Genomic DNA, 26,241 nt, shown 5'->3' on the forward strand with positions numbered 1-26,241 from the left:
TCCAAATCTCAGTCCCCTGACGGTACCACATTTAAATATTAAGCAACCATTAGTTCACTGCATTGAAATTATTTCCCTATATGTTTGTGCCCCCGACTGGACAATGAGTGCTTTGAGAATAGAGTGACATTCCTATCAAAACACCAAGTGCGTGGCACTGCAGAAATGCTTTAAAAAATGACAAATATGAAACATACAGCTATGGGGCAGTTCTTTGACATGATTGCAGATTTAAAAGTTTGAATCTCTTTCATCTATACCCTTCTTCCCTCCCACATTTTCATATCTAGGACCACAGAAAGGACATAGATTACCTTCTACATGCTCAGCATAGGTGGAGAAAGTCTCCAGGGATTTCCTCTGAGGGCAAGTTACAGAGTTTGCTGTTGTGGAAAGTGAGCTACATCAGATTTAAGAAAGAGTATACATCTATTAAGGAGACGGGGACATTCTGTATTGAGGAAAACATTGTGTGCCTAGGTTCCTTCTACAGAGGCAGCGTGGTTATAAGTGAGAGGATAAGTTGTTTTGGGGAGGCACAAAGTGTCCACATACAATACTAAACGAGTAGAAGGGTTTGGCCAATGAGTGTCCAGTGCTGCTAATGGCGAAGACTCTGTGTGTCCTCACTGAGATCAGCTTCCAGAGCAGAGATTGAAGAGCATCTTCACAGATCATCTCTTTCTCTTTGCCTTGACTCAACATTTCCAAGAAACTCTCTAAACCTTATTCGTTTTCCTAAATAGGTGTCCTTCTGGGGACGTCCTGTCACCATTGGCAGGAGGACTAAATGAGATGATGGATGAGAAGTCCTCAAGCTCAATGTCTGACATGTAGCTTGCTTGAAATAAATGTAGCTGAATCTGAATCACTGTCAATTAGCAAATGGATTTTCTGGTGTACAAATGAGCCTTGGGTGAGGCTGAGTGGTGTGAGTGACTGTCCTGCAGCTTTAATGAGTCAACCTACAAGGTCCTGGGATATTGGAAGGTATAAAATCTTAGTTTACAGAGACGAAACTGCAGCTCAGCCTAGCACGGCTGGCCCTACCATGCAATGCATGGCATCTTGACTAGGACCAGAATCGGGCGTGCACACTGCCCCGCACAGCTCATAGCAAGACCTGTGCCCGAAACTGCTGGGGTCCTGAGAAAACCAGTTATATTCCTGTCTTCTGCTTTCGTCCAGTCATAATCCTTTTCTCCGCGTCAAAGTGAGACTGGAAGCATATGCTCGAATAAGGGAACGGGAATTTAGAGACAGTGGAAGTGGGAGGTCCAAGAAGAAACACTAAAATCATGGAGGCTCAAAAGAGGTAGGAAGGACAATTGTCCGTGCAGTCATCAAAACTCCCTCACTGTCAATGAAATACACAAGACTAGTGCTAGTAGATGCATACTGCCTGGTTGGATTATTAGATTATTCCAGGCATTTAAGTCCTTGGAATGTTTCTGTTTATCTATCCTTCTATCTGTCTATCATCTGTCATCGATCATCTATCATCATCTATCTATCATCTATCATCTATCAGCTATCATCATCCAACAAGTTATTAACTGGGGCTTTTCCCTCTACTCAGGAGTTCTTGGCAGGATCCCAAAGACTGAGTACAGTATCTACCAGACCATCTGTACAGAGAATGCAAGATTATAGGTACCCAGAGAAGGGTATGGCAGACGGTTATGTAACTCTGACCTCATGTCTCCTGAACAGTGTTTTAGGAAATCATCTAGAGAGTCTGACCAGCAATTACTAATAGTTAAGAACTTGATTTATATCTGAAAATTATAAAGGAAAGAGTTTAAAGGGAGCAGTGTGTGGCAGCACACCAAAAACACAGGGCTGCAATCAAAATGGTCTGCTCTTGTAGGTGTGGACCAGACGTACGTTGATACAGGAGCTGAACCTGGGCCATCTGGAAAGATCCTGCCCCAGAGGATCTCCTGGAGGGTATGGTGGCCCCGTGAGTGAGAATATGTGTGGATAGACTGCTGGATACTAGGGCTCATGGGAGAGTCGTGAGCAACCTGTTGGAGATGGCAGAGGTGCTGTCTCCCCAGGGAACAGTCAGGTGAGAAATGCAGGGGAGTAGGCATTTCTGAAGACCACACTGAAGTGCCCCATGAAAGACTGTGAGAGGGCAGGGGTCTTTCAGTGGCCACCACTGTCAGGGGCAACCATACCAGTCAAGTAAAATTGTTTCTGCCATGTCTCTCTCCTCTCTGCCTCATCTTGAGCCCTGAAAGACCAGAGACCACCCAGTAAAAAGCAAAGCGCAGGAACAAAGTCCAGAAGTGGATCAAGCTCCCCTCCCCTAATGCAGCTCTCAAGGCTAAGTCCGCCCAAGGAGCAAGATGACACGGAAATAGCTTTGACTTATACAAAAGACTAAAGCATTGATATTAGAGCCACTGAACTGGGCATTTTTTATTAAAAGAGACTATTCACTTAAATGTGTGAATGATGGGAAAGCTTTTTTACTTTTTTGAGATTTCATCCAGAGGCAAGAATATGATTGACAAAACTTGTTCGAAGTCAGTGGCACAGAACAACAGAAAAAGTAATTTATAATTTCACCAATACTGAGTAAAATTCATTCACTTGGATTCTAGCATCATATGTCCCCCTCCCCGTGTGAATTAATTGAATTCTGCCGCTCCCCTCACACAGGAGTTGCCCCTGGTGTCTTTCTCTGACTACATCGTTTTTGTTCTCCCTGCTGCACATCTACTAAAGACTGCATATGTGAACATGGGCTGTTGATCTCCTGGGATCATTTCTTGACATTCATTCAGGTCATAAGGTCCACTTCAGACTTCTGGCCACAGAGCTGTAAGATAGTGACGTTGTGTTCCTTTAAACCACTAGGTTGGTGGTGATTTATCACAGCCGTAACAGGAAATGAATACAGTGTCTGAGAGTTAAAAACAGTTCCCTTAACACCCACTTCTACCAGCATCTTCTCCATTCACTTGGTTTTATTGACCACACCAATGCAGTTTTAGTGGGATGAGAACTGGTTCAGAGGGAAGAGACTCAATGGGTAGGAGTCTGTTTTGTTTGTAGAAGTACGACACGTGGCAGTAGTTGTTTCTTCCATCTGTTGAACAAGCAGTGGCTCATAAAGTTCGATAATGTAATGACTCGATGGGCTTTAGACTCTTGCCTTTAGCATCTTTCATCTCGTTGGCAGCCAGAAGTGGACCAAGACTGACCTTTCCTTCTTTCATCTACGACTTCTGACCCTCATTCCCGAGTCGTTTTCCCACATACTCACTGTATAGGCATCGACGATAACTTCATCCTCTATTTTCTCTCTCTGTGCTGCCTACTTGTTACTTCTTGCTCATCCTTCTTTCTGTGTCATGGCTTCAAGCACACTGTGTTCTTTTCATACTTGAACCTCACTCCTGCTTATGAAGACAATGTACATTTTAGCAACGGGGCTGTGGTCTCAGAAGTATCCATTAGGGCTCATTTTAAAACTCCACTTTCCATGTTGGCAACGGAAACAATCAGACTAAATAGAGGAGGTAGTTAGGTAGGTTTCATAATTTGCCTCCCAGTAGTGCCAAGGAAGATGTCTTTGAATTGACCATTTCTCTGTTTCTTTCAACGACCAACTGTGACGTGTGGTTTGATTCACCATGTGGTGGCAAAGCCATGAGACAACAGAGCCAAGTACGGTTCGGGTTTTCGCTGACACTTGCAGGTCAACAACTGTGGGCCTGCATTTCGTGGGAGATGGTGACAACAGATGCCATCCCTGGAGGATCTCCAAGTTCACCAGGTGTAATGGCTAAAAAAGAGAAGTAAAATAGGAGTGTATGCTGAAGCACCTGTTGGTATGACTCCCTGTTGTTACTGGCTGTGAAAGAATTTAATTTGAAATAGGCAACAGAGGGAGATAAAAACTGGGTCATTTCCATGGTCAGGTATTTAAAACAAGTAGGGAGCAGACTGGGTGAATTTGGGAGGAAACGTACCATTTTATTTCATTATGAGAAAACTATTTTGAATTAGCTAGGGTTCTTAAGTAGCATAGACTCAGGCAGTCACCACCTTGCTTCTTTGCTTCACAGAGACCTGGTTTAACCAAGCAATGCAATGCTATGGGGCAGGGATCTGAAGCCGGTGGCGCCAAACCAAGTCAGATCTGGGATGTATCCGTTTGTTTAGTCTAATATTTAAAAGCATACACCATTCCTTCCTCTCTTACACACAGCTGTTTTGTGCATTAAATATATTACCTAGCTATGACACATAGAATAATGGTCCTTCAAAGATGTCCGTATTGAAATCCCTAGACCCTGTGAATATACCACCTTACATGGAAAAAGGCCTTTGCATGTGTGATTCAGGTAAGGCTCTTGAGATAGGGAGATTATCCTGAATGATCTGAGTGAGTCCGCTGTAATCACAAGGGTCCTTTTAAGTGAGAGAAGTAAAAGATAGAGGGTAGAGAGTCAGAATTAGAGGTTGGATAAAGCTACACTGCCGGCTTTGAAGGTGGAGGAAGGGGAGAGTCAAGCCTACGAATATGGGGATCCTCTGAAAGCTGGAAAAGTCAAAGGAAAGGGGCTCCCCTATAAGCTCCAGAAAGATATGAGCCCTGCTGACACCTTGATCTTAGCCCAGGGAATCCCATTTTGGACATTTGGTCCTGATAACTTTAAGATAATAAATTTCTATTTTTTTTAAGATATGAAATTTATGGTCACCTGCTGTAGCAACCATAGGAAATTAATACAGTGCCTAGCCATGAAGGTTTGAGTTTGATAAAACTTAAAAAGAGTTACTGTAACAATAGGTAATACTTTGAGTGCTTACTATGTGCTAGGCTCTACCTATGTATTACCCACTTATTCTTCAAAACAATACTATAAGGCATATACCAGTATGAACCCTGCTTTTCAGATACCCAGAAAGGGTCAATGAATTGCTCAAAGTCATATAACAGCAGCAGGGTTTGAATTGAGGCAGTTGGGCTCTAAAACATGTCCAAGTATAATGTCCCCATTTGAATGGGCATTGTAAGAGCTGGGCAGGTCCTAGACATCTGCCATGAACTTGATGAATCACTTAGCCTTTCTGTGCCTCAGATGTCTCATCTCTAAATCAAGGGAGTTAGACTAGATCGGGTTATTTTAAGCTCTTAAATAGACTTCTTCTGTTTCTTGGCTAGTCCCTGAGGCGTCACATCAGAACCCAGGGTTGCAGGGATCACGATAGGAGAATCATCCAAGCAGATGGTGTCTCATGCCTTTTGTAACTCTAACAGCATCTGGTTCTATGTGTGACATCGAAGGAAAAAGTTTAGGAGGTTGAATGACTATATTAACAAAATGGTAGCTTGTGTAATAGAGACTTTCTAGTCTGGCGAAACAAAGAGTATGGGTCACTTTGCCGTTGACTTTATTTCATGTCATATTCCCATTTTGCTCTTGCTTATGTGAGTTTGGAAGCCTGCATTGTGCATATGCCCTTCCCAGGCCTTTGGCACTGTCCTGTCTTCCAGCACTGAACAAGTTCCTGCAGTGGGCTCGTTTCCGGTATGAGGTCAGAAAGAAGGGCATGCCGGTTTTGTGAAGCTGAAGCATTGCTAACACGGTTTGTTTTTTCTTTCACAGAAGGAAGCAGATTTGCTTAATTTCATTTTCCTTACTCAGTTCTTGCTCTCTTAGCATTTATGACATCTGGTCAACTGGTCTCCCTGATAAAGGACCTCAGGTAAGTCCTTAATAATAGCACACATTTGCCTTGGTCCTGGGCAGAGACGCACATAGGACAGAACCGAAAGGGGCTTTGGAGCTGATCTAGGCAAACCCATCTTTGCATCCCCAGTCTGTTCTTCCCATTGTGCCCCTGCCACTCTATAAGAAATGTGGTAAAATGGCTTCAAGGAATTCAACTGAGTGGTAGGATTCAGATGTCCTATTTATAAATCAGCTTCGGCTTTTGGATTAATAGGTGGTAGCATTGGAAAGCTAATGAAGCAAAAGTAATTCCTTATTTTTTCAGTTTAACCCTGTGCATATTTTCATACATTCGTTTGTTCACTGAATTTCTTTTTTTTAGTAGTTGGCGTGGTATTAGTTTCGGGTGTATAGCATAGTGATTCAACATTTATGTACATTACAAAATGCTTACCATGGAATAAATGTAGTTACTATCTGTCACCACACCAAGGTATTACAATAGTACTGACTATATTCGTTAGGCTGTACCTTTCATTTCTGTGGCTTATTTATTCCATAAACTCAAAATGTATCAAAGACCTAAACATTGGACCTGAAACCATAAAACTTCTCAAAGAAAACACAGACAGTAAACTCTGGGACATCAACCTTAGCAATTCTTTTTTGGATACATCTCCCCAGGCAGAAGATACCAAAGTAAAAATAAACAAGTGGGACTCCATCAAATTGAAAAGTCCTGCACAGTGAGGGAAACCATCAAGAAAACAAAAAGGCAACCTACTGAATGGGGGAAGATGTTCACAAATGATAGATCCAATAAGGGGCTAATATCCAAGATATATAACGAATTCATACAATTGAACACCAGAAAAACAATCTGAATAAAAAATGGGTAGAGGATATAAATCAAGTATAAAAATCAAACGAATAATCATATCTGACTTGATTGTTTATACTTCATGATGCATGATCAAAACTGAAAGTTTCTGTGATATGACTTCCCTGGCACTGTTCACCATGTAAGGAATTATTCACTGTGTAAGAACTTGTTCATTATGCTTCAGAAGATTGGAGACTGTTGAGAATTAGGCTTGGGGTTGATTAATGATTGTGCATTGAGTCCCCTATACAGAATTTTATTGTTGTTAACAACCATTTGATTAATAAATATGAGAGATGTCCTCTCAAAAAAAAAAATGGGTAGAGGGTCTGAATAGACATTTTTCGAAACAAAACATACAGATGGCCAACAGACACATGAAAAGATGCTCAACATCATGGAAACGCATCTAAGTCAATTTCTTAAAAATACTGCATCTGACTGTGTCAGGCAGTCTCCTAAGTGATAGAAGGACAAAGACTTTTTAGACAAAGAAGTTTGAAGAATGTATAAGCTAGTAGGAGACAGGCATATGAGAAAAAATTTCATTAGGAGAGACAATCATTATATTTTAAATATATTCACTGTGTAGAGGGACAAGAGATTCTAAAATCTCAGGAGTCTTATAAGGAAAGCTTATATATCAGATATTACTGACTTTAGACTTGAATTACAAATTAGATTTTGATGGATGGACAACGGGTCACCATTCCATATGCAGAGCAACCCAAGTGGGCACAGGCCTGGATATATGACTGCGTGAAGGGATTTTGCTGAGAAATGGAAAATAAATGTTTAGGGACATAAAAAGAAAGTGTTTGGAAAGAGGTTAAGACTGGCGGGAGAAGAGGCAGGGTCCTGGATCACAGAGCGCTTTGTAAGCCATGCAAAGGAGTTTAGGTAATGTGGAGTGATAGGTAACCATTAAAGAAGTTGAAAATGGTAGTGATGTGATCAGATTTATGAATCAGAAAGATAAATCCCATGACACATGTTCCCATAGTAGTATGACTATCTGATGGGGAACGGAGGACATGGCCAGAGGAAAAGCAACTAGTAATGAAGCTGTTATAAATTTGCAGTTGGGATTTGATGAAGGCCTGAAGTAGGGCAGCAGGGTTGGTGGTGTGGAGGTAGGAGTGACTGTAAACATGTTCAGGGAGAAGAACTCAAAGAACTTAGTGATGGACTGAATATGACAGGGAAGGAAAAAGAATGACTCCAGGATAACTTCTTGGCTTCTGGTCTGAGATACCAGGTGTTCACTCAGAGAAGCAGAGGATATCAATGGAAGAATGGTTCTATTGAAGGTGACAAGTTGTGTTTTAGGCATGTTGATTTTGAGTCACCTGCAAGGTAACTAGGAAATAAAATTGAGTAGTGTCTTTGATTAGAGAGATCAGAAGTGAAATTTTGTCAAAAGCTGTAGGTTTTGAAGTCATACACTTGTATTAGTTTAAGCCATGGACATGGATGAGATGCTCCAGTTTCCAAGAGGCCTTAAATATTAGGCTCCAAATGTGGAGCATTTCTTTTCTATATACAGGACTCAGTGAAAATATCTTTTTGGGGGAATAATAGAGTAGGGTGGTAGTGTAATGGGCTAGGCTGTTTAAATAGACTGGTATTGTCTATAGCATATTTAATAAATTTTGGAAGTCCCCCAATGCAGATTATTTTTCTTAACGAAAATTTTGTAAAATCTAAGAGGTGCCTCAGGATTAGTCCATGACTCACCCTGGGAGCCCAAGAGGTGTTTTCCTTTGTACCTCAAAGATTCTCAATCAGGATTCATATCAGGGCTTTCATTGAGAAAAGCATAACATTTAACAGCCGTAAGTCATTCTGCACAACACAGGTCTCAGAGGTACTAGTCTGCAAACTACCTAACACGTGCTTAATCAACACAGGGGAAGAACATAATAGGGAATGTTCACTTCACAGAATCTGCTCAATTCTTCCTTTACCTTGTATCAGAGAACTGTCATCATAAATCAGTCTGAGAGTTGAGCTATTCATACTTTTCATTACTGTATTTCATATTTGCAACAAAAAAACTGTCAGAGAAGGATGTGGTTTGGTTCAGAATGGATTCTTTTCAGTGAAGGGAGAGGCCATATACTTAAGGATTCCAAAAAGTTAGAAACCGTTTTGTTGTCTTTTGCTTTCATAATGACTCATTCAGATCGCTGCACGATATCAGTGGCTATACATGTCCACCTAGGTGGGGCGGAGGAGCCATGCAAAACCAAGTCTGGTCTCTAACTTGATGAAGAGTACGTATGATTAAAGATGATTCATTGTTGAGTTTGGATATCGTTTACGTTTTATAAAAATTTGAACTACTCATGAAAGAATAAAGAATAAAATAAAAACCACCTAAGATTTAGAGAGATCATTATTACTAAGAGAACAAATAAGGTGAAAAATCAAGAAGATCGTCATTGGTTTGGAATATTGTTTTTCTCCTTTAATGCGTACTCCAAGCTGAATAGTACTTACTCAGCCATAGTAACTTAGGTTAAATAGCTCTTTGCTCTCCTTCCCAACCTTGGCTGCTCTTGCTGACGGTAGTGTGTTCCAAGAGAGCTCGTATGCTCAACACACAGGATGGAAGAGAGGTGGACGGCTACCGCAGGCAAGCCACGTTATGTTGAAATGTCTAAAAAACTACAGGCAGAAAGTTGAAATACGTGGTTGGATACATTAGTTGGTAGCTCAGTGGTAAGGACAGGCCTGGAGATCAAAACTAGTGATCTGGATAGAATCGCCAAATGTGAGAAAGTAGACATAGGAGAGGATGCAGGGCTGAGCAACATCAAGATGTTGAATAGAGGCTAAGCCTGCATAGAGGACTGAAAAGGGTGCCTGGTGATATCATGAGGTCCAAGCAGGAAGATGTGCCAATTCTGTTGAGTATGCAGAGAGGTCGAGAGATGGGAACTGAGAAGGAATTCCTCATCTGGGACTCTCTTTTCTCCTCCTTTGCATGGTAGCTCTGAGTAATCCCTTGGAGTCACATGAATGCCCCTCCTCTTGGCAAGTCGTCTTTTCTCAGCCAATCTCCTTGACTAGGCAAGTTTCTCCACACACACTACTTTCTGTAAAATAGCACCTGTAGTTTTGCTGTTGCTAAGCTAAACGTCTGCCTCCTTTATTGGCTCATATGCTCCTGGAGTGCCAGAGGCTCACCTTTCTTCTTTATCATGTTTACGAGACTCAGCACTGGAAATTGTGCACAGTAGGTGCTGAGAAACATTTGCTGAATGAATGGATACGTGAATGGACTAGACAATATTTATTTTGTTCCCAAGTCAAGAGAGGATCTAAGACTCTTCCACAGTTAATTCCTGTTGTTTTGAAAGGACTGCTGCCGGGCATTCCCACTGCCTGCGTAGGTACCAAAGGCAGACCATCCACCCCAAGATGTGGCACTTGGGCGTGCAGATTATTCTGAGCTGAAAACTATCAAGGCCCAGGAGACTCAGGAAGATACTTGTATATCCCCACAACAACTGCTTAAAAAGTGTTGAGATGGAGGTACTGCTCTGGGAGGAGGGCCGTCACCACAGATGGCTATATCATATTGTGAACGAGGGGTGGTAGACAGGAAGGAGTGTGACAAAGCCTGTTGTGGCCCATCAAGTATTCTCTTTACAAACATTTACTCTTTTCATATTCCTGTGAATTACTTCCCGCTTCCTTTGCAATCTCAGACCCATAGAACCCCCTTCTCCTTGGTTCAGGATGACATGACATATATGCCTCATGGTCCCTGGTTGTCTTTGGGATCCATGTCTCTGGCTTCCCTGAACATATGTAAATAAACTCTGTGTGGTCTTATTTTTGTCCTGTTAATCTGTGTCATGTCAATTTGATTCTTAGACCGGCTAGAAGAACCTCGAGGGGTAGAGCAAATTTCTTCCTTCCAGTACATAGTATGATGTGCGTCTCCCGTCCTTCACTTCCTTTCTCTTCACCTCTTTCAGGCAGCATCCGTTGACTACGTCTGTGCATTTTTAAAGAAAGCCCTGCTTATAGTTCAACATTCAGGTATTATCTATATTGTTTTTAGTGTTCTCATGTTACTTTTCTCTCTTTATGTAGCTTCAAGGTGGAAAAAAACTTAGCATAAAATGAAGCATCCCAGCCTCAAGTTTCAGCTGTGCCACTAACCAACGTAATAATACAGTTGAGTCAGGACTCTGGCCCTGCGAGTTTCCTCATCTCTGAAAACCTGCTAAAAAACTTCGTACTCTATTAAAAGGTCTGTATCACTTTATTTTTTTCATTCATGTCTTAGAATATGTTCAGTGTTCTCTACTGTACTCTGCCTACAAAGAACATTTTAAAAATCCTTCAGTTAATATGTTCAAGAAGTAGTATGTCCAGTTCTTGGCTTTATAATCTCATAAAGCTGGAAATTATCTTCACATTTGGTGATTCTAAACCCTCATGCAAATGCGTACATTTCCCTATGATCCTTTTCATGTGCTGCTCAGTTGAGTTTGCCAGTGTTTTCTTGAGGACTTTTGCGTTTATGTTCGCCTGGGATAAGGCTTGTAGTTTTCCTTGCTTACAGTGTCTCTGTCTGGCCTTGGTATCCAGGTAATGCAAACCTTATAAAATGAGTTTGTAATTGTTCCCTCTTCAATTGTTTGAAAGAGTTTGAGATGGATTAGCATGAATTTCTCTTTAAACGTTTGGTACAATTTGGTAATGAAACCACCTGGTCCTGGATATTTCTTTGCTGGGAGATTTTGGATTCTTGATTCAGTGTCTCTGTTCATTATTGGTCCGTTAAGGTTTGTAGTTCTTCATTATTCAGTATTGATAGGTTGTATGTTTCTTTTCCTCTAGGTTAACCAGTTTGTTGGCATATAATTATTCATAATAATGTCTTACAATCTGTGGGCAAAATTACAACATCTCCAGAATCTCTTGCCTAGCCTTAGTGCATCTCCATATCAATAGGATTCCAAGGGGCAGAGAGAAGTTGTTCATCTCCGTATCAATAGGTAATTAGAAGGGCAAGTGTGGGTTTATCTGGACTGGAGTGGTTGGGTGGAGCTCTTTCTTTTTCTGTAGCTGGGTCATGAGAGACATGGCAGAGCAGAAGTGGATGACTGCTTGAAAGAAATAAATGGGTTTCTCCCACTTTATTTCTGCCTTTGACTGATTTCGATTTCAAAGGTATTGTACGCTGGAATTTTCCCTCTGGAGTTACAAAATTCTTTTTATTTGTGTGGCATCAGTTGTAATGTGTTCTCTTTCATTTCTGATTTTATTTGAGTCTTAGTTTAGCCAAGAGTTTGTCAATTTTGTTTGTCTTTTCAAAAGATAAGTTCCGTTTTGTCTTTTTTTCTATTCTCTATTTTGTTTATTTCTGCTCTCATAACTGTTATTTCCTTGCTTCTGCTGACTTTGGGCTTAGTTTATACAGATTTTCTTAATATTATTTTTAACATTAATCAGCTGTTTATTGAGTTTTGGCAGTGCTAGGAAGCACTATTCCAGATTTTTCTTGTCTTCCAGAAAAATTCCCAAAATTGTAATTATCATGAATTTTATGAAATACATATGAAAAATTCAAATACATTTATAATTAATGTATTTTATCAGCTCTTCTATTTTTAAGCATGTAACCACCGCTAATGTATGTAAAGCAATTTATAGTTAATGACAGCTCTTTGGATTTTCTAACAAATTATATATTAATTTTCAATACATTTTAACCCCTTTTTTGAAATAATAGTTTATGTTAACTGGAATATCTTTTAAATAATCATGCCGAATTAATAAAATACATACTTCAATGAAACTTTAAGAAATTCAGAAGCACCGAAGCACTGCATTTTAAAGGAATCGAGTACTTTCCAGTTAAACTATGCAACCTGTTAAAAAGAAAACCATGGGCCCAAAATGGAGTCGCTTATGTTAAAGCCTCCCTCTGCACAATACGTAACTACAGTTTCAACCCCCTCCGGGACTGTAACCATTAAGCAGTCGATATGGAATTTCCCAGTCAATCCTAGGAGGGTGAACTTGCTGAAAACAACAAATTCTTTGCTAATAATTTCCTTTATCCACTCCTTCTCTGCCTTTGCAAACCTTTGCTGTTCTGCAACTCAAAGGAGCTCCCTCTGCTTGCTAGATGGGATGCTCCCTGAGTCATGAATCATTTTAAAAAGCCAATACAATCTTCAGATTTACTTGGTTAAATTTCATTTTTTAAGAAACCTGACGTGGGAGCTCAACAAAATATAAAATGCCAAAAATAAATTTGCTGCACCATTAAAGTTCTTTCAACTAGGTTTCCTTTCAGCATCGACTTTTTCTCCAGTAAAGCAGACATATTCATATTCATTGACCAGTGATCCATGCCCATGATCTATGTGATAAATATAACCTTTCATAAAGAGTTTGTAATGATGAAGTGGTTTTGAGGTTTCATAACCTGAGAAAGCACATTTCATGAGAATTATCAAAGCAATTGGGGATAGATTTAAACACTTCAGACCTTGGAAGAGATAGTGCTCACCTTTTCCTAATTATAATAAAAGGAGGTGTGGGGTAAAATTGTAAATTTCCAGAATCTCTCACCAGGTCTTAGTCATTTACATATCAATAGTTGTTTCTTCCCTCAGCTTCTGGGACAACGGATGGAGAGAGACTGTTCTCTCCTCCCCTCTGTAACATAATTGTTGTGGCACCTGTCATTCCCTGGGGATCTGCCCCTGGAGTTTCTCCCAGAAGGGGCGGGTAGAGAGGCGAACTTGTGCACGGACTGCATGGAGATGGGGAGTGAAAGCGGCCACCAGAGGGGAGAACAGAGCCAGTATTCTTCATGTGCATAAATGGGTTTCTCCCGACCTAGCCTTTCCTTAGACTCATTTCAGTCTCACCAGTTAATCACCCTGGGCTGGGAACACTGCCTCACCCCCTTAACTCTCCCCACAGGAGACCAGTGAGATGAATAAATTTGCCAAAACAACACAGCCATTAGTGTCATGGACAGAACTGGAAGCCAGCTCTTCTAAGTTAAATTTTGTTCTGCTTTCCTATCCACATGAGATAAAGGATGTAAACATAAAAATAACGTTTGTATAGGCCTTCCTAGGAAGGGTTAGCAAACTGTAGCGTGTAGGTCAAATTTGGTCTGTGTGTTTTTGTAAGGAAAGTTTAATTGCAGCAAACCATTCTTTTCCATGTTATCTGTGGCTGCTTTGTGCTACATTGACAACACTCAGTAGAGACCACAGCGGCCCACAAAGCCTAAACTGCTTACTGTGGCCTTTTACAGAGAAGTTCACCAAACCCTGCTTTATAGTTCCTAAAGATTTCACATTTGTTATTTTGTCTCCACAAAATAACTTTTAAGATAGATATGGCAAACATTTTTACTCTCTCTATTTTATGCATGAGTCAACGGAGACTTGGGACTGTTAAAGGACTTTTTGAGAGTCCTATAGCTGTTTGGTGGTGTGAATGGAACAAGAATATTGATTTCCCAGATCCCTAGGCCACAGCTTTCGTACATCCTCTAGACAGAAAAGCTTCTACTTCTTGCCATGTAGCTGTGATAGTGTGATTTATAATAAGAAATCTATGTTTGGTCTTAAAACTCTTGGAATTTCCTAAGTGATGAAAGAATAAAGGTGTGTTTTGCTGTGTTAATGAAGCAGGTTTTGGATAGTCCCTGGGTAGCCAAAGGATGGGGACCGGTTGCAAGAGGAACCAACTGTGCAATTTGAGAGTTGGAACTTTCAGTCCCTCCCCAGACTACCAGAGAGGGGAGAGGGGCTGGAGGTTGAATCAACTGCCAATGACCAGTGAGTTCATTCATCGTGCTTATATAATGAAGCCTCCATAAAAACCCAAAACGACTAGGTTCAGAGAACCTCCAGTTGGTGAATGCACATAGCTTCAGGGAGAGTGGTGTGCCTGAAGAGGGCATGGAAGCTCTGTGCCCTTTCTGCATATGTTGCCTTATGCGTCTCTTCTGTGGCTTTTCCCGAGTTTTAAACTTTCATAAAAAAATCTAGTAATCTAGCTAGGAAAATGTTTCTATGATTTCCATGAGCCACACTGTCACATTAATTGAACCTGAGGAGGAAATCTTGGGGTCTTCCCACGACCTCTGATTTATATGCAGTTGGTCAAAAGTACAGGCGGCCTTCTAGACTTTGGAGTGGCATCTGAAGTCCAAGGAGGTGGGATGTTGAATCATCCAGTCTATGGCTGGTTGGTCAGAAGCACAGGCAATAACCTGGGATTGTGGCTGTCTTCTGAAATGAAGAGAGCAGACTCAGAGGACTGAAACCTAACCCGTGGAGTCTGATAATATCTCAGATAGATTGTTTCAGAATTTAATTGAGTTTTAGGATCCCTAGCTGGTGTCTGAGTATTGCTTTTTGGTGCAGGGATTCCCCCAACACAAAGACACACACACACACACACTCAGAAATTGGTGATCAGAACACTAAAAAGTAGGCTCTTGGCAGTTCTACCCAATGGTTGTATCTTATATTATTGCAGTACAATATTAAATCCAGGAATTTGACCTTGGTACTATATGTATATAGTTCTGTGTCATTTTATTCCATGTATAGATTCATGCAAGCCCTACTACGTCAAGATACATATTAATATCTAGCATATGTAAGGAAGTCACATAATATAACTCAACAAAAAAAAACCCCAAATAATCTAGTTAATGAATGGGCAAAGGAACTAAATAGATATTTTTCTGAAGAAGATATTCTAATAGCCAACAGGTACATGAAAAGGGTCTCAGCAACACTAACCATCAGGGAAATGCAAATCAAAACCACAATGAGATATGACCTCACACCAACTAGGATTGTTGTTATGAAAATGACAAGAGTTATCAATTGCTGGGAAGGATGTGGAGAAAAGGGAACCCCTATCCACTGTGGGAATATAAATTGATACAGCCACTATGGAAAACAGTATGGAGATTCCTCCAAAACTTAAAAATACCACATGATCCAGCAATTCTACTTCCAGGTATATATCTGAAGGAAATGAAATTACTCTCTCATGGACATATCTTCACTCCCATTTCATTCAGCATTATTTACAAAAGCTAAGACATGGAAACAACCTATGTGTCTATCAACAGATGAATAAGAAAATGCTGTATGTATATGTATACTATGTCTATTTGCATGTGTGTGTGTGTATGTGTATGTATGTATAATGGAATATTCAAACATAAAAAAGGAGGAAATCGTGTTGTTTGTGGAAACATTGATGGACCTTGAAGGTTTTAGGCCAAGTGAAATAAGTCAGACAAAGATTTATGTATGATCTCACTTATATATGGAATCTAAGAAAACCTGAACTTAGAACAGATTGGTGGTTATCAAAAATGGGATAAGGGGTGTGCAAAATGCGTGAAGGTAGTAGAAAGGTACAAACTTCCAGTTATAAGTTAAACATATTCTTAGGATGTAACGTACAGCATGGTGACTACAGCTAAGAATTATGTCATGTGTTTGAAAATTGCTAGGAGAGTAAACCTTAAAGTTCTCATCACAAGGAAAAATAATTGAAACTATGTGAGATGATGGATATTAACTAAACTCATTGTGGTAATCATTTTACAATACATACATATATCAAATCATTATGTTGTATACCTTAAACTCATGCAGTGTTACAGGTTGTATCACAATAAAACTGGGGGAATAAAAATACAGAACTATTCCTTCACCACAAAGATGTCCCTCATGCTTCTTTATAGTTAAACCCACCTTTCCCTTCCAACATGCCTAGTCTCTAGAAATCACTAATCTGTTTTTCATCTCTATAATTTTATTTTAAGATTGGGGAAGTTTTCAGCAATTAGTTCCTCAAAGAGACTTTCTAACTCTTTTTCTCTCCTTCCTCTGGTACCCCTGTAATACAAATACTGCTCTGTTTGGATTTGTCACACAGTTCTCTTGTGATTATTCCAGCCCTAGAGATCCTTTTTTCTCTCTGTGCCTCAGCTCCTTTTTTTCTTGCTATGTGATTTCTATTTCATTGACCCTTTCCTCTACCTCATGTAATCTAGTTTTAAACCCCTCCCCTGTTTGTTTCATTTCAGATGCTTTTTTTTTCAAATTTTCTGTCTCTTTCTTGAAGTCCTCCCTGAGATCTTGATTATTTTCTGTAGCTCCATAATCATGTTTATGATTTTTATTTTGAAATCTTTATCAAGAAGATTGGTGATTTCAGTTTCACTTAGCCCAGTTTCTGGCATCTGAATTTTTGTTTCTACAAAATTTGTTTGCTGTTTCATTTTCTGGTGATTCCTGTGGAATAATAACTTTGTGTAGGCGGCATCCTCTGGTGCCCAGAAGCTCTACTCTCTTGAGCTGCTGAGCACCTGGAGCAATGGTGGGGGTTACAGGCATATGGCACCAGTGCCCGCTGTGAGGAACGATCTGTTTCCAACTTCCCAGCTGCAGTGCCTGCCTGCACTGACAGATCCAGTGGGCTGAATGCACAGAGACAAGCCTCTGCACTATGCCCCTGTAGCTGCCATAGGCAGGGCCACCCTCCGGCTGGCTTGGATGATGGCGGGTCCAGCAGGTGTGTGGACTAATGCCTGCTTTGAGGAAGGAGTGGCAGGCGTTGTTTCACAGTGGGGGTCCTTTGGGCTTTGTTGCCAGCCAGAGGAATGAAGCATCTGAAGCTCCTGAAAGTTTCCAGCCAATTGGGCTGAGTGTGCCAGGATGATTTTGTCTACCTGCCCTTTCTCATGAGCAGCAAGCCCTCCTAAATCTTTGCCTCTTTTGCACCCCTCTCACTGTAGTGAAGTCTTTCAAAGTGCCCACCTTTCTTTTGTCCCAGACCTGCTGGTTGTGCATACCTGTTTTCCACAAGCAGCTGGAATCTCAGTCTCTCCAAGTATTGTGTCTGTCTTTGATTTCCAGCCCCACTAGTCTCCGTAGCACCATGTACTGTGGATTTGTGCTCCCACAGCAGATCTCCAGGCTGGGTTTTCAGCAGTCCTGGGCTTCTATTCCCTGCCTGCTCCATTTCTCTTCCTCCCACCAGTGAGCGGGGGTTGGGGTAGGCTTGGGTCCCACCAGATAGCAGCTTTGCTACTTTACTATTTTCTATGAGTTCTTCTCTATTCCCCAAATGTAGGCTCTGTTCTGCAGCCTTCAGGTCGCTCTTTCAGGATTAGTTGTATTTGCTGTATATTTGTGTTACATGTGGTTTTGGAATGAGGTTTCTGCCTCACTTCTCATGCTGCCATCTTTTTCCCCAGGAATGATACTTTTAAGGCCCTCTCTGCATGCCAGACACTCTACTTAGTGTATTTCATTTAATTCTCCCAGTTCTGTGAAGGAGGCATTTAAGAAATGGAGAAATTGATGCTCAGTGAGGTGTTTTAACCATGGACATCCGGTGGTTGATATAAGCAAGATGACATCCATGTTATAATGGCATAGCTATGATTCAAAACCAAGGAACTATAGTAAAATATTAAATAAAATGATTTTTTAATTATAAAAGAAACACATGGTCATGGCGGAAATTTGGCAATAATACTACAAAGGACAGAAAATAAATAAATTAACAATCCAGAGAAAACTGCGAACATCTGGATGTATTTCCTTTAGACCTAAACATATAAATACATGTTTGTCATTTCTTTTTAATAAAATCGTCTCTAATCTTTTTCTGATACAGTTGTACTTCCTGAATTTTTTTTTTCTCTTCATACTAGAGAGAGTAAACCAAAAGGGAAACAGTGGAGAAAACAAAGGTGGAAAACTGGATAAAACATAGATGGCATCTGTCAGCATGAAAACAAAGGATAAACAAAAAGGAGAAAAGGGACAAATAACTTGATTATTTGTCAACAAATTACTGTGAGACACTCAATCTCCTATGTATCAGTATCCCCGAATTATTAAGAAAAGGCTAGACCAAATGGTGCATCTACAGAACTCTACACCTACAAGTAGCAGGATACACATTCTTCTCAAGTACACATGGAACATTTTACAGAATAGACCACATACTAGGCCACAAAAGGAGCCTTAGTAAATTCAAAAAGATTGAAACTCTACCACCCAGCATCTCAGATCATAACCATATAAAACTAGAAATAAATTGTACAAAGAAAACAAAAAGCCTCACAAACACATGGAGCTTAACAACATGCTCCTAAATAATCAATGGGTTAACGACCAAAGTAAAACAGACATCAAGCAATATATGGAGACAAATGAAAACAACAGCACAATGCCCCACCTTCTGTGGGATGCAGCAAAGGCAGTTCTAAGAGTAAAGTATATAGCAATCCAGGCCTGTTTAAAGAAGGAAGAACAATCCCAAATGAAAAGTCTTAATTCACAATACTTGAAACTGGAAAAAGAAGAACAAATGATGCCCAGAGTCAGTAGAAGGAGGGACATAATAAAGATCAGAGAAGAAATAAATAAAATTGAGAATAAAACAGTAGAACAAATCAATGAAACCCAGAGCTGGTTCTTTCAGAAAATAAAGAAAATAGATAAACCCCTAGTTTTAACTATTTTTAAGAGGAACAGAGAATCTATTCATATAAACAGAATCAGAAATGAGAAAGGAAAAATCACTACAGACACCACAGAAATACAAGAAATTATTAGAGAATACTATGAAAATCTGTATGGTAACAAATGGGATAACCTAGAAGAAATGGATAACTTTCTACGAAAATACAAGTGACCAAGGAAGAAACAGAATATCTAAACAGAATCAGAAATGAGAAAGGAAAAATCACTACAGACACCACAGAAATACAAGCAATTATTAGAGAATACTATGAAAATCTATATGGTAACAAATGGTATAACCTAGAAGAAATGGATAACTTTCTACGAAAATACAAGTGACCAAGGAAGAAACAGAATATCTAAACAGACCAAATAGCAACAACAAAATTGAATTGGTAATCAAAAAACTACCCAAGAACAAAAATTCTGGGCCTGATGGATTCACCACTGAATTTCATCATCAGACATATTGAGAAGACATGATACCCATTCTCCTTAAAGTTTTCCAAAAAATAGAAGAGGAGGGCATACTTCCAAACTCATTTTATGAAGCCAGCATCACTCTAATACGAAAAGCAGGGAAAGACCCCACCAGAAAGAAAATTACAGACCAATATCCCTGAAGAACATAGATGTAAAATTACTCAACAAAATATTAGCAAACCAAATTCAAAAATACATCAAGAGGATCATACACCATGATCAAGTGGGACTCATTTCAGTGGATGCAAGGATGGTACAACATTCGATAATCCATCAACATTATCCACCACATGATCAAAAAGAACGAAAACCACATGATCATGTCCATAGATGCTGAAAAAGCATTCGACGAAATTCAACATCATTCATGATAAAAACTCAACAAAATGGGTATAGAGGGCAAGTACCTCAACATAATAAAGGCCATATATGACAAACCCACAACCAACATCATGCTAACTGCGAGAAGTCAAGAGCTTTTCACCTAAGATTGGGAACAAGACAGGGATGCCCACTCTCCCCACTGTTATTCAACATAGTACTGGATGTCCTAGCCATGACAACCAGACAAAACAAAGAAATACAAGGCATCCAGATTGGTGAAGAAGAAGTCAAACTGTCACTGTTTGCAGATGACATGATACTGTACATAAAATACCCTAAAGACTCCACACCCAAATCACCAGAACTAATATCTGAATTCAGCAAAGTTGCAGGATACAAAATTAATACACAGACATCTGTTGCTTTCCTATACACTAACGATGAACTAGCAGAAAGGGAAATCAGGAAATCAATTCCTTTCACAATTACATCAAAAAGGATAAAATACCTAGGAATAAACCGAACCAAGGAAGTGAAAGATCTCTACCTAGAAAACTCCAAGACACTGCTAAGAGAAATAAAAGAGGACACTAACAAATGGAAACTCATCCCATGCTCTTGGCTAGGAAGAATTAATATTGTCAAAATGGCCATCCTGCCTAAAGCAATCTACAGATTCAGTGCAATCCCTATCAGAACACCAAGAGCATTCTTCAACAAACTGGAACAAATAGTTGTAAAATTCATATGGAACGGCAAAGCACCCCGAATAGCCAAAGCAATCCCAAGAAGAATAAAGCAGGGTTATCTCGATTCCCAACTTCAGGCTCTACTACAAAGCCACAGTAATCAAGACAATTTGGTACTGGCACAAGAACAGACCCACAAACCAGTGGAACAGAACAGTGAGTCCAGATATTAACCCAAACACATATGGTCAATTAAGATACGATAAAGGATCCATGGATATACAATGGGGAAATGACAGCCTCTTCAACAGCTGGTGTTGGCAAAACTGCACAGCTGCATGTAACAGAGTGAAACTGGATCATTGTCCAACGCCATACACAAAAGTAAATTCAAAATGGATCGAAGATCTGAATGTAAGTTGTGAAACCATAAAACTCTTAGAAAAAAACACAGGCAAAAATCTCTTGAACATAAACATGAGCAACTTCTTCATGAACATATCTCTCCAGGCAAGGCAAACAAAAGGAAAATTGAACAAGTGGGACTGTATCAAACTGAAAAGGTTCTGTACAGGAAAGAAACACCATCAATAGAACAAAAAGGCATCCTATGGTAAGGGAGAATATATTCATAAATGACATATCCAATAAAGGGTTGATATCCAAAATATATAAAGAGCTCACGCACCTCAACAAATAAAAAGCAAATAATCCAATTAGAAAATGGACAGAGTCGCTGAACAGACACTTCTCCAAAGAAGAAATTAAGATGGCCAACAGGCACATGAAAAGATGATCCACATCCCTAATCATCAGAGAAATCCAATTTAAAACCACAATGAGATATCACCTCACACCAGTAAGGATTGCCGCCACCCAAAAGACAAACAACAACACATGTTTGCGAGATTGTGGAGAAAGGGGAACCCTCCTACACTGCTGGTGGGAATGTAATTAGTTCAGCCATTGTGGAAAGCAGTATGGAGGTTCCTCAAAATGCTCAAAATAGACATACCATTTGACCCAGGAATTCCACTTCTAGGAATTTACCCTGAGAATGCAGCAGCCCTGTTTGAAAAAGACAGATGCATCCCTATGTTTATCATGGCACTATTTACAATAGCCAAGAAATGGAAGCAACCTAAATGTCCATCAGTAGATGAATGGATAAAGAAAAGGTGGTACATATACACAATGGAATATTATTCAGCCATAAGAAAAAAACAAATCCTACCATTTACAACAATATGGATGGAGGTAGAGAGTATTATACTCAGTGAAATAAGCCAGGCAGAGAAAGACAAGTATCAAATGATTTCACTCATATGTGGAGTATAAGAATGAAGAAAAACTGAAGGAACAAAACAGCAGCAGAGACACAGAACTGAAGAATGGACTAACAGTTACCAAAGGGAAACAGTCTAGGGAGGATGGATGGGAAGGGAGGGATAAGTACAGGGAAAAAGAAAGGGGGTTTTATGATTAACATGTATAATTAGCATGTAGGGGGGCATGGGGAGGGCTGTGCAACACAGGGAAGACAAGTAGTGATTCTACAGCATCTTACTACGCTGATGGACAGTTACTGTAATGGGGTATGTGGCGGGGACTTGGTGAAGGGGGGAGCCTAGTAAATATAATGTTCTTCATGTAATTGTAGATTAATGATAACAAAATATAAAATAATAATAATAAAGTAGATACATTTGTTCCTCTTAGGAATGCAAGGCTTCTAAATCAGGATTGCACATCTAAGCCACTATTGCACCAACTTGCGTAGCTCTAGCTACGTCAACACCTTAACTACCACTGGGGAACCGTTAATAGCTCCTGGGCTCCTATGTGAACTGCTGCCAGGTCTCCTCCTTCCACTGCTGCCCAGATGACAGACCATGTTTCCTGTCCTTTTGTCCCTCCAAGAGGAGCCAAGAACAGGTATGGCCTTTAAAAGTCATGTGAGTCAACAAGTAGACTTGAACTAAGATTCCACATCATGCACTTTGCACCCAGCTATCATTTGTAAATATTTACACATCGCTCGACATTCTGGTATTGGGCAGCCAAAGCCAAAGAAGATACCAACAAAGTAAATTAAATATGAGAAGCTGACAAAAGATTATAGTTATCATTAATAACTTTGGATTTCAAAAACTTTTTAGTTTGTCAGAACATTATGTCTCTAGTTGTATAAAGTTATATATTTGAACTTCTCAAAAATATGAAAAAATTATTTTCTAATAAAATTGCCCTTTAACTTCTTGTATGTATTGGTGTTTCATGTGGGATTTTGATTAAAACAAAATTGTTTCTAATTCTGCTAGGCCTTGTTAAAGTAATGTAACACTAGATGAAGGTGGCTGTCATGTTTTGGCAGCCTATGTAAGCCAACTGAAACCTAAGCCAGAGTCAATGTACTGAAATCTGGGAAAATGAAACTTAAGAGCAACCAATCTCACAAACAGCCTAGGAGGTGTTCCCAAACCAGAAAAGCACTTGCACTGTAGTCAAATAATTTCTCTGCTTAGTTTCTGCATCTTCTCTGTAAAAGTCTTTCCCCTCCCTAGCTTCTGTTGGTGAAGCGCTCTAACCACTCCCTATTACATGTTGCTCCAATTTAAACTGACGTTTGCTTAAATAAACTCATACAACTTTTAATGTGCCTCAGTTTATCTTTTAGCAGTTCAGACATCCACTGCTCTATGGTAGTCACAGATCAGATGCTCCAATCCCTGCTTACTTACTGACAATGTCAGAGTGCTCTCCACCCTGAGGGCAGAATACTCTGATGCTCTTATCATCAGTACCCGAGGGCCACCTCTGGGGTGTACTGAAAATTGTGTCCTGACTCTGCTGCTCCTCCAGTACTGGAGTATCTAAAATATTCCTTCTGATGTGTTGGTTCAGAAGTAGGAAGGAAAATTTAATAATATTATGCAAGAAGTTTCAACTTGCAAGGGGGATGGGGGACGGGGTGTGCTTATGTGCCCACACATTTGTATTTATTTTCGGCCCCTACCCCCGAGCGACCTCTTTGTTGATGAGTATGATGTGTATGTTCTGCTGTTTTTCTAATGGTCACTCCCCAACGAGCCCTCTAATGGAGACCACAGCGTGGACAGTAGTAGAGAGGCCAGCTAATCAGCTGGACACTGCTCATAGGACTTTGCAATGGAAAGAGAAAGTTGAGATTGGGAGATTTAAAATATGGATGAAGGATTGTAGGGGGAAAGTGAGGTCATAAGTAAAGCCTGGGATCTCAGCAGCCAGTGTGTTACCTTTTCACATTAGAGCATCTCAAAAGCCATTCATTGAGAGAAAGGGTGCCATTTGAAAGTGAGTTTCCCTACAATTATAGGAACTCTGATAAAAATAACCACCGGAAATTTTCCCCAAATGTGTTTAAACTCACAGAATGTGGCCCCAAGCAGTGACACTGAGTGGGTGTCACTATAGTGAAGATGCGTTTGAGAGCTTTTCTCTTCTCCGTTTTCCGTATCCATGTTTCAGCCTCCAGCTGCTGCTTCCATGTGGAGTTTTCTCACATTCAGGGATGTGGCCTGTGACCTGCTCTTGTGCCATTGAAGCCTCTCAAAGCGTGGAAGGGTACAGCATAAGGGGCCTGAGAGGCCATGAGCCTCACTTGCAGGGGCCGGAGGAGCCACATCTACTTCAAGGACAGGTGGCCTCCATTAAACTGCTGAAGAAGGGGCCAGGCTACACTGGTGATGGTCTTCTGGCTTGGCCTGAGTGGACACAGAAAATGAAGTGGGGTCATCAGGAAGAATTAAAGTATTCTGTCTGTAATTACTCCAGAGGGACAGGGATTTCATATTTATACAATTTGCCTTGTGAACTCAATTCTCTGAAGAATCTAAGAAGAATCATTCATTTCCAGTTTGGGCTTTTTACTGTTGTGAAGAAAGGAGTATGACTTCTAAGCCCTTTACATGTTGAAGTGAAAACCAGAAGTCTGAATGTATTATTTTTTATATAATATAAATGCTACCTTTCCTGTAAATATAGTAAAGAAAGAGGCAATGGCAGAGAGAAGATAGTTACTAGAGAACCTCTCAAATTTATTTTTTGTAAAATTTTTATAAAGATTGAATTAGAGAATGAACTGAATAATGGGGCTTCTATTTCTGGATAGAATAGAGTAGGTTACAAGATACCAATGCTTCCACTGTAATAATTAGCAAAAGCCAGAAAAACAATTCAAAGTCATATTTTAATAATATCAGAATACTGTAAAGTACCAAAAACTAGGTGAACGAATTCTAGATTATGAACAGTGCTTCCAAGTTGAGCTGTTGTTTTTTTTTTTTTGCTATTTGTTTCTTTGGATGCATTGACAGTTCTGGATGAGGCTAAGGTTGTCTTCAATCCAGAAGAGGGATTATACAGGGTTTTGGGGCAGTGGGGATAGGGGTGGGGTCATGGAGAAAATGGCAAGATGCTTGCAGTCATGTAGAGGAAGTGTGATGACTAGAAAACTTGAAAGGAACTTCTTTGCACTGAAAGAATATGATCCTGAATGGAAACATTAAACTGCCAGAGGGAATAAGGAGCTCTAGAAAGTGTAAAATCCACAGCACTGTTTATACAGCCACGGCAATAATAATTTATTGTGGAGCTTATGCATATATAGCAACAACAGTAAATAAAGCAGGAGGACAAATGGAATGAAATTGTGGTGAGGTTTGTGAATTGCTTGGGAAGTATTCAAGTATTAATTTAGGTTCACTGTAATAGGATAATGATGGATACTGTAACGTATATGATAACCCCTAAAATAATAATGTAAACATGTCTGAGTAAATAAAATGGTAATGAAAATGATGAATAAAAAATAAAGCAGAAAAGAAGGAATGAGGAGAAAAAGAACAGGTGGAATGAACAGATAAAATTTGAATTAAATTATATTAGAAATTAAGTTAAAATTGATGGACTAAACTGTTCAGTAAAAGTCTAGCTCAAACATCACATAACTATGAAATTATAGTGCTGTAATCCAGTTTAGAGTATCAGATTGGATTTTCAGAATGAGCCAATTATATGCTAATTAATAGAGATGTACTCTGAATATAAGACAAAAATAGGTAAATGTAAAATGGTGGGAAAATACATAGCATGCAGACACTAAACAAAAGAAAACTGATGAGGTGAATTAGCACCAGGCAAGGAACACTTTTATGGAAGAAAATGGCAAATAAAGATGAATATTTCACTTAAAAATGTAAAAACAGAAATTATAATAATCCTAAACTTATACACAATTATTAATATAACTTTAATATAGAAAGCAAAAATAGAAAGAACTAAAGCTAGAAATAGACAAAAATGCAATTACAGTTGGATATTTTAATATGTAGTTTTCAGTAACTGACTTAAAAATGGAAAATATTGGTAAGAATATAGAAGATATAAAGTAGATTATACACTCATCAGTTGAAGAAAACACATTATATATCATATGCACAAGATACACATAACATTTTTAACCATAAGGTGCCCCATAAAAGTAAGTCTTAACAAATTTCAAAGTATTAAATATATTCAAAGTATGTTTGTAGCCATGGTGGAATTAAACTACAGAATTT

General features: G+C 39.5%; 1 protein-coding gene across 9 annotated transcripts in view; it reads left to right on the forward strand.

Moving 5' to 3' along the window:
* Window positions 1–26,241, forward strand: part of LOC108385847 (uncharacterized) — a 92,897-nt gene that overhangs the window by 43,426 nt on the left and 23,230 nt on the right. For 3 of the 9 annotated variants that reach the window (XM_073240929.1, XM_073240923.1, XM_073240925.1), the window contains 2 exons: window positions 5,631–5,730; window positions 10,687–10,846. In XM_073240929.1, coding sequence (XP_073097030.1) covers window positions 5,631–5,684 — 54 coding nt within the window. In that variant the 3' untranslated portion in view covers window positions 5,685–5,730; window positions 10,687–10,846. Of the gene's footprint in view, window positions 1–5,630; window positions 5,731–10,686; window positions 10,847–18,328; window positions 22,905–26,241 lie in introns of those variants that run through there. The other 6 variants (XM_073240930.1, XM_073240928.1, XM_073240924.1 and 3 more) reach the window with 5 other exon arrangements.

The sequence above is a fragment of the Manis javanica genome, chromosome 7, assembly GCF_040802235.1.
Source record: "Manis javanica isolate MJ-LG chromosome 7, MJ_LKY, whole genome shotgun sequence".
NCBI classification, from domain to species: domain Eukaryota; kingdom Metazoa; phylum Chordata; class Mammalia; order Pholidota; family Manidae; genus Manis; species Manis javanica.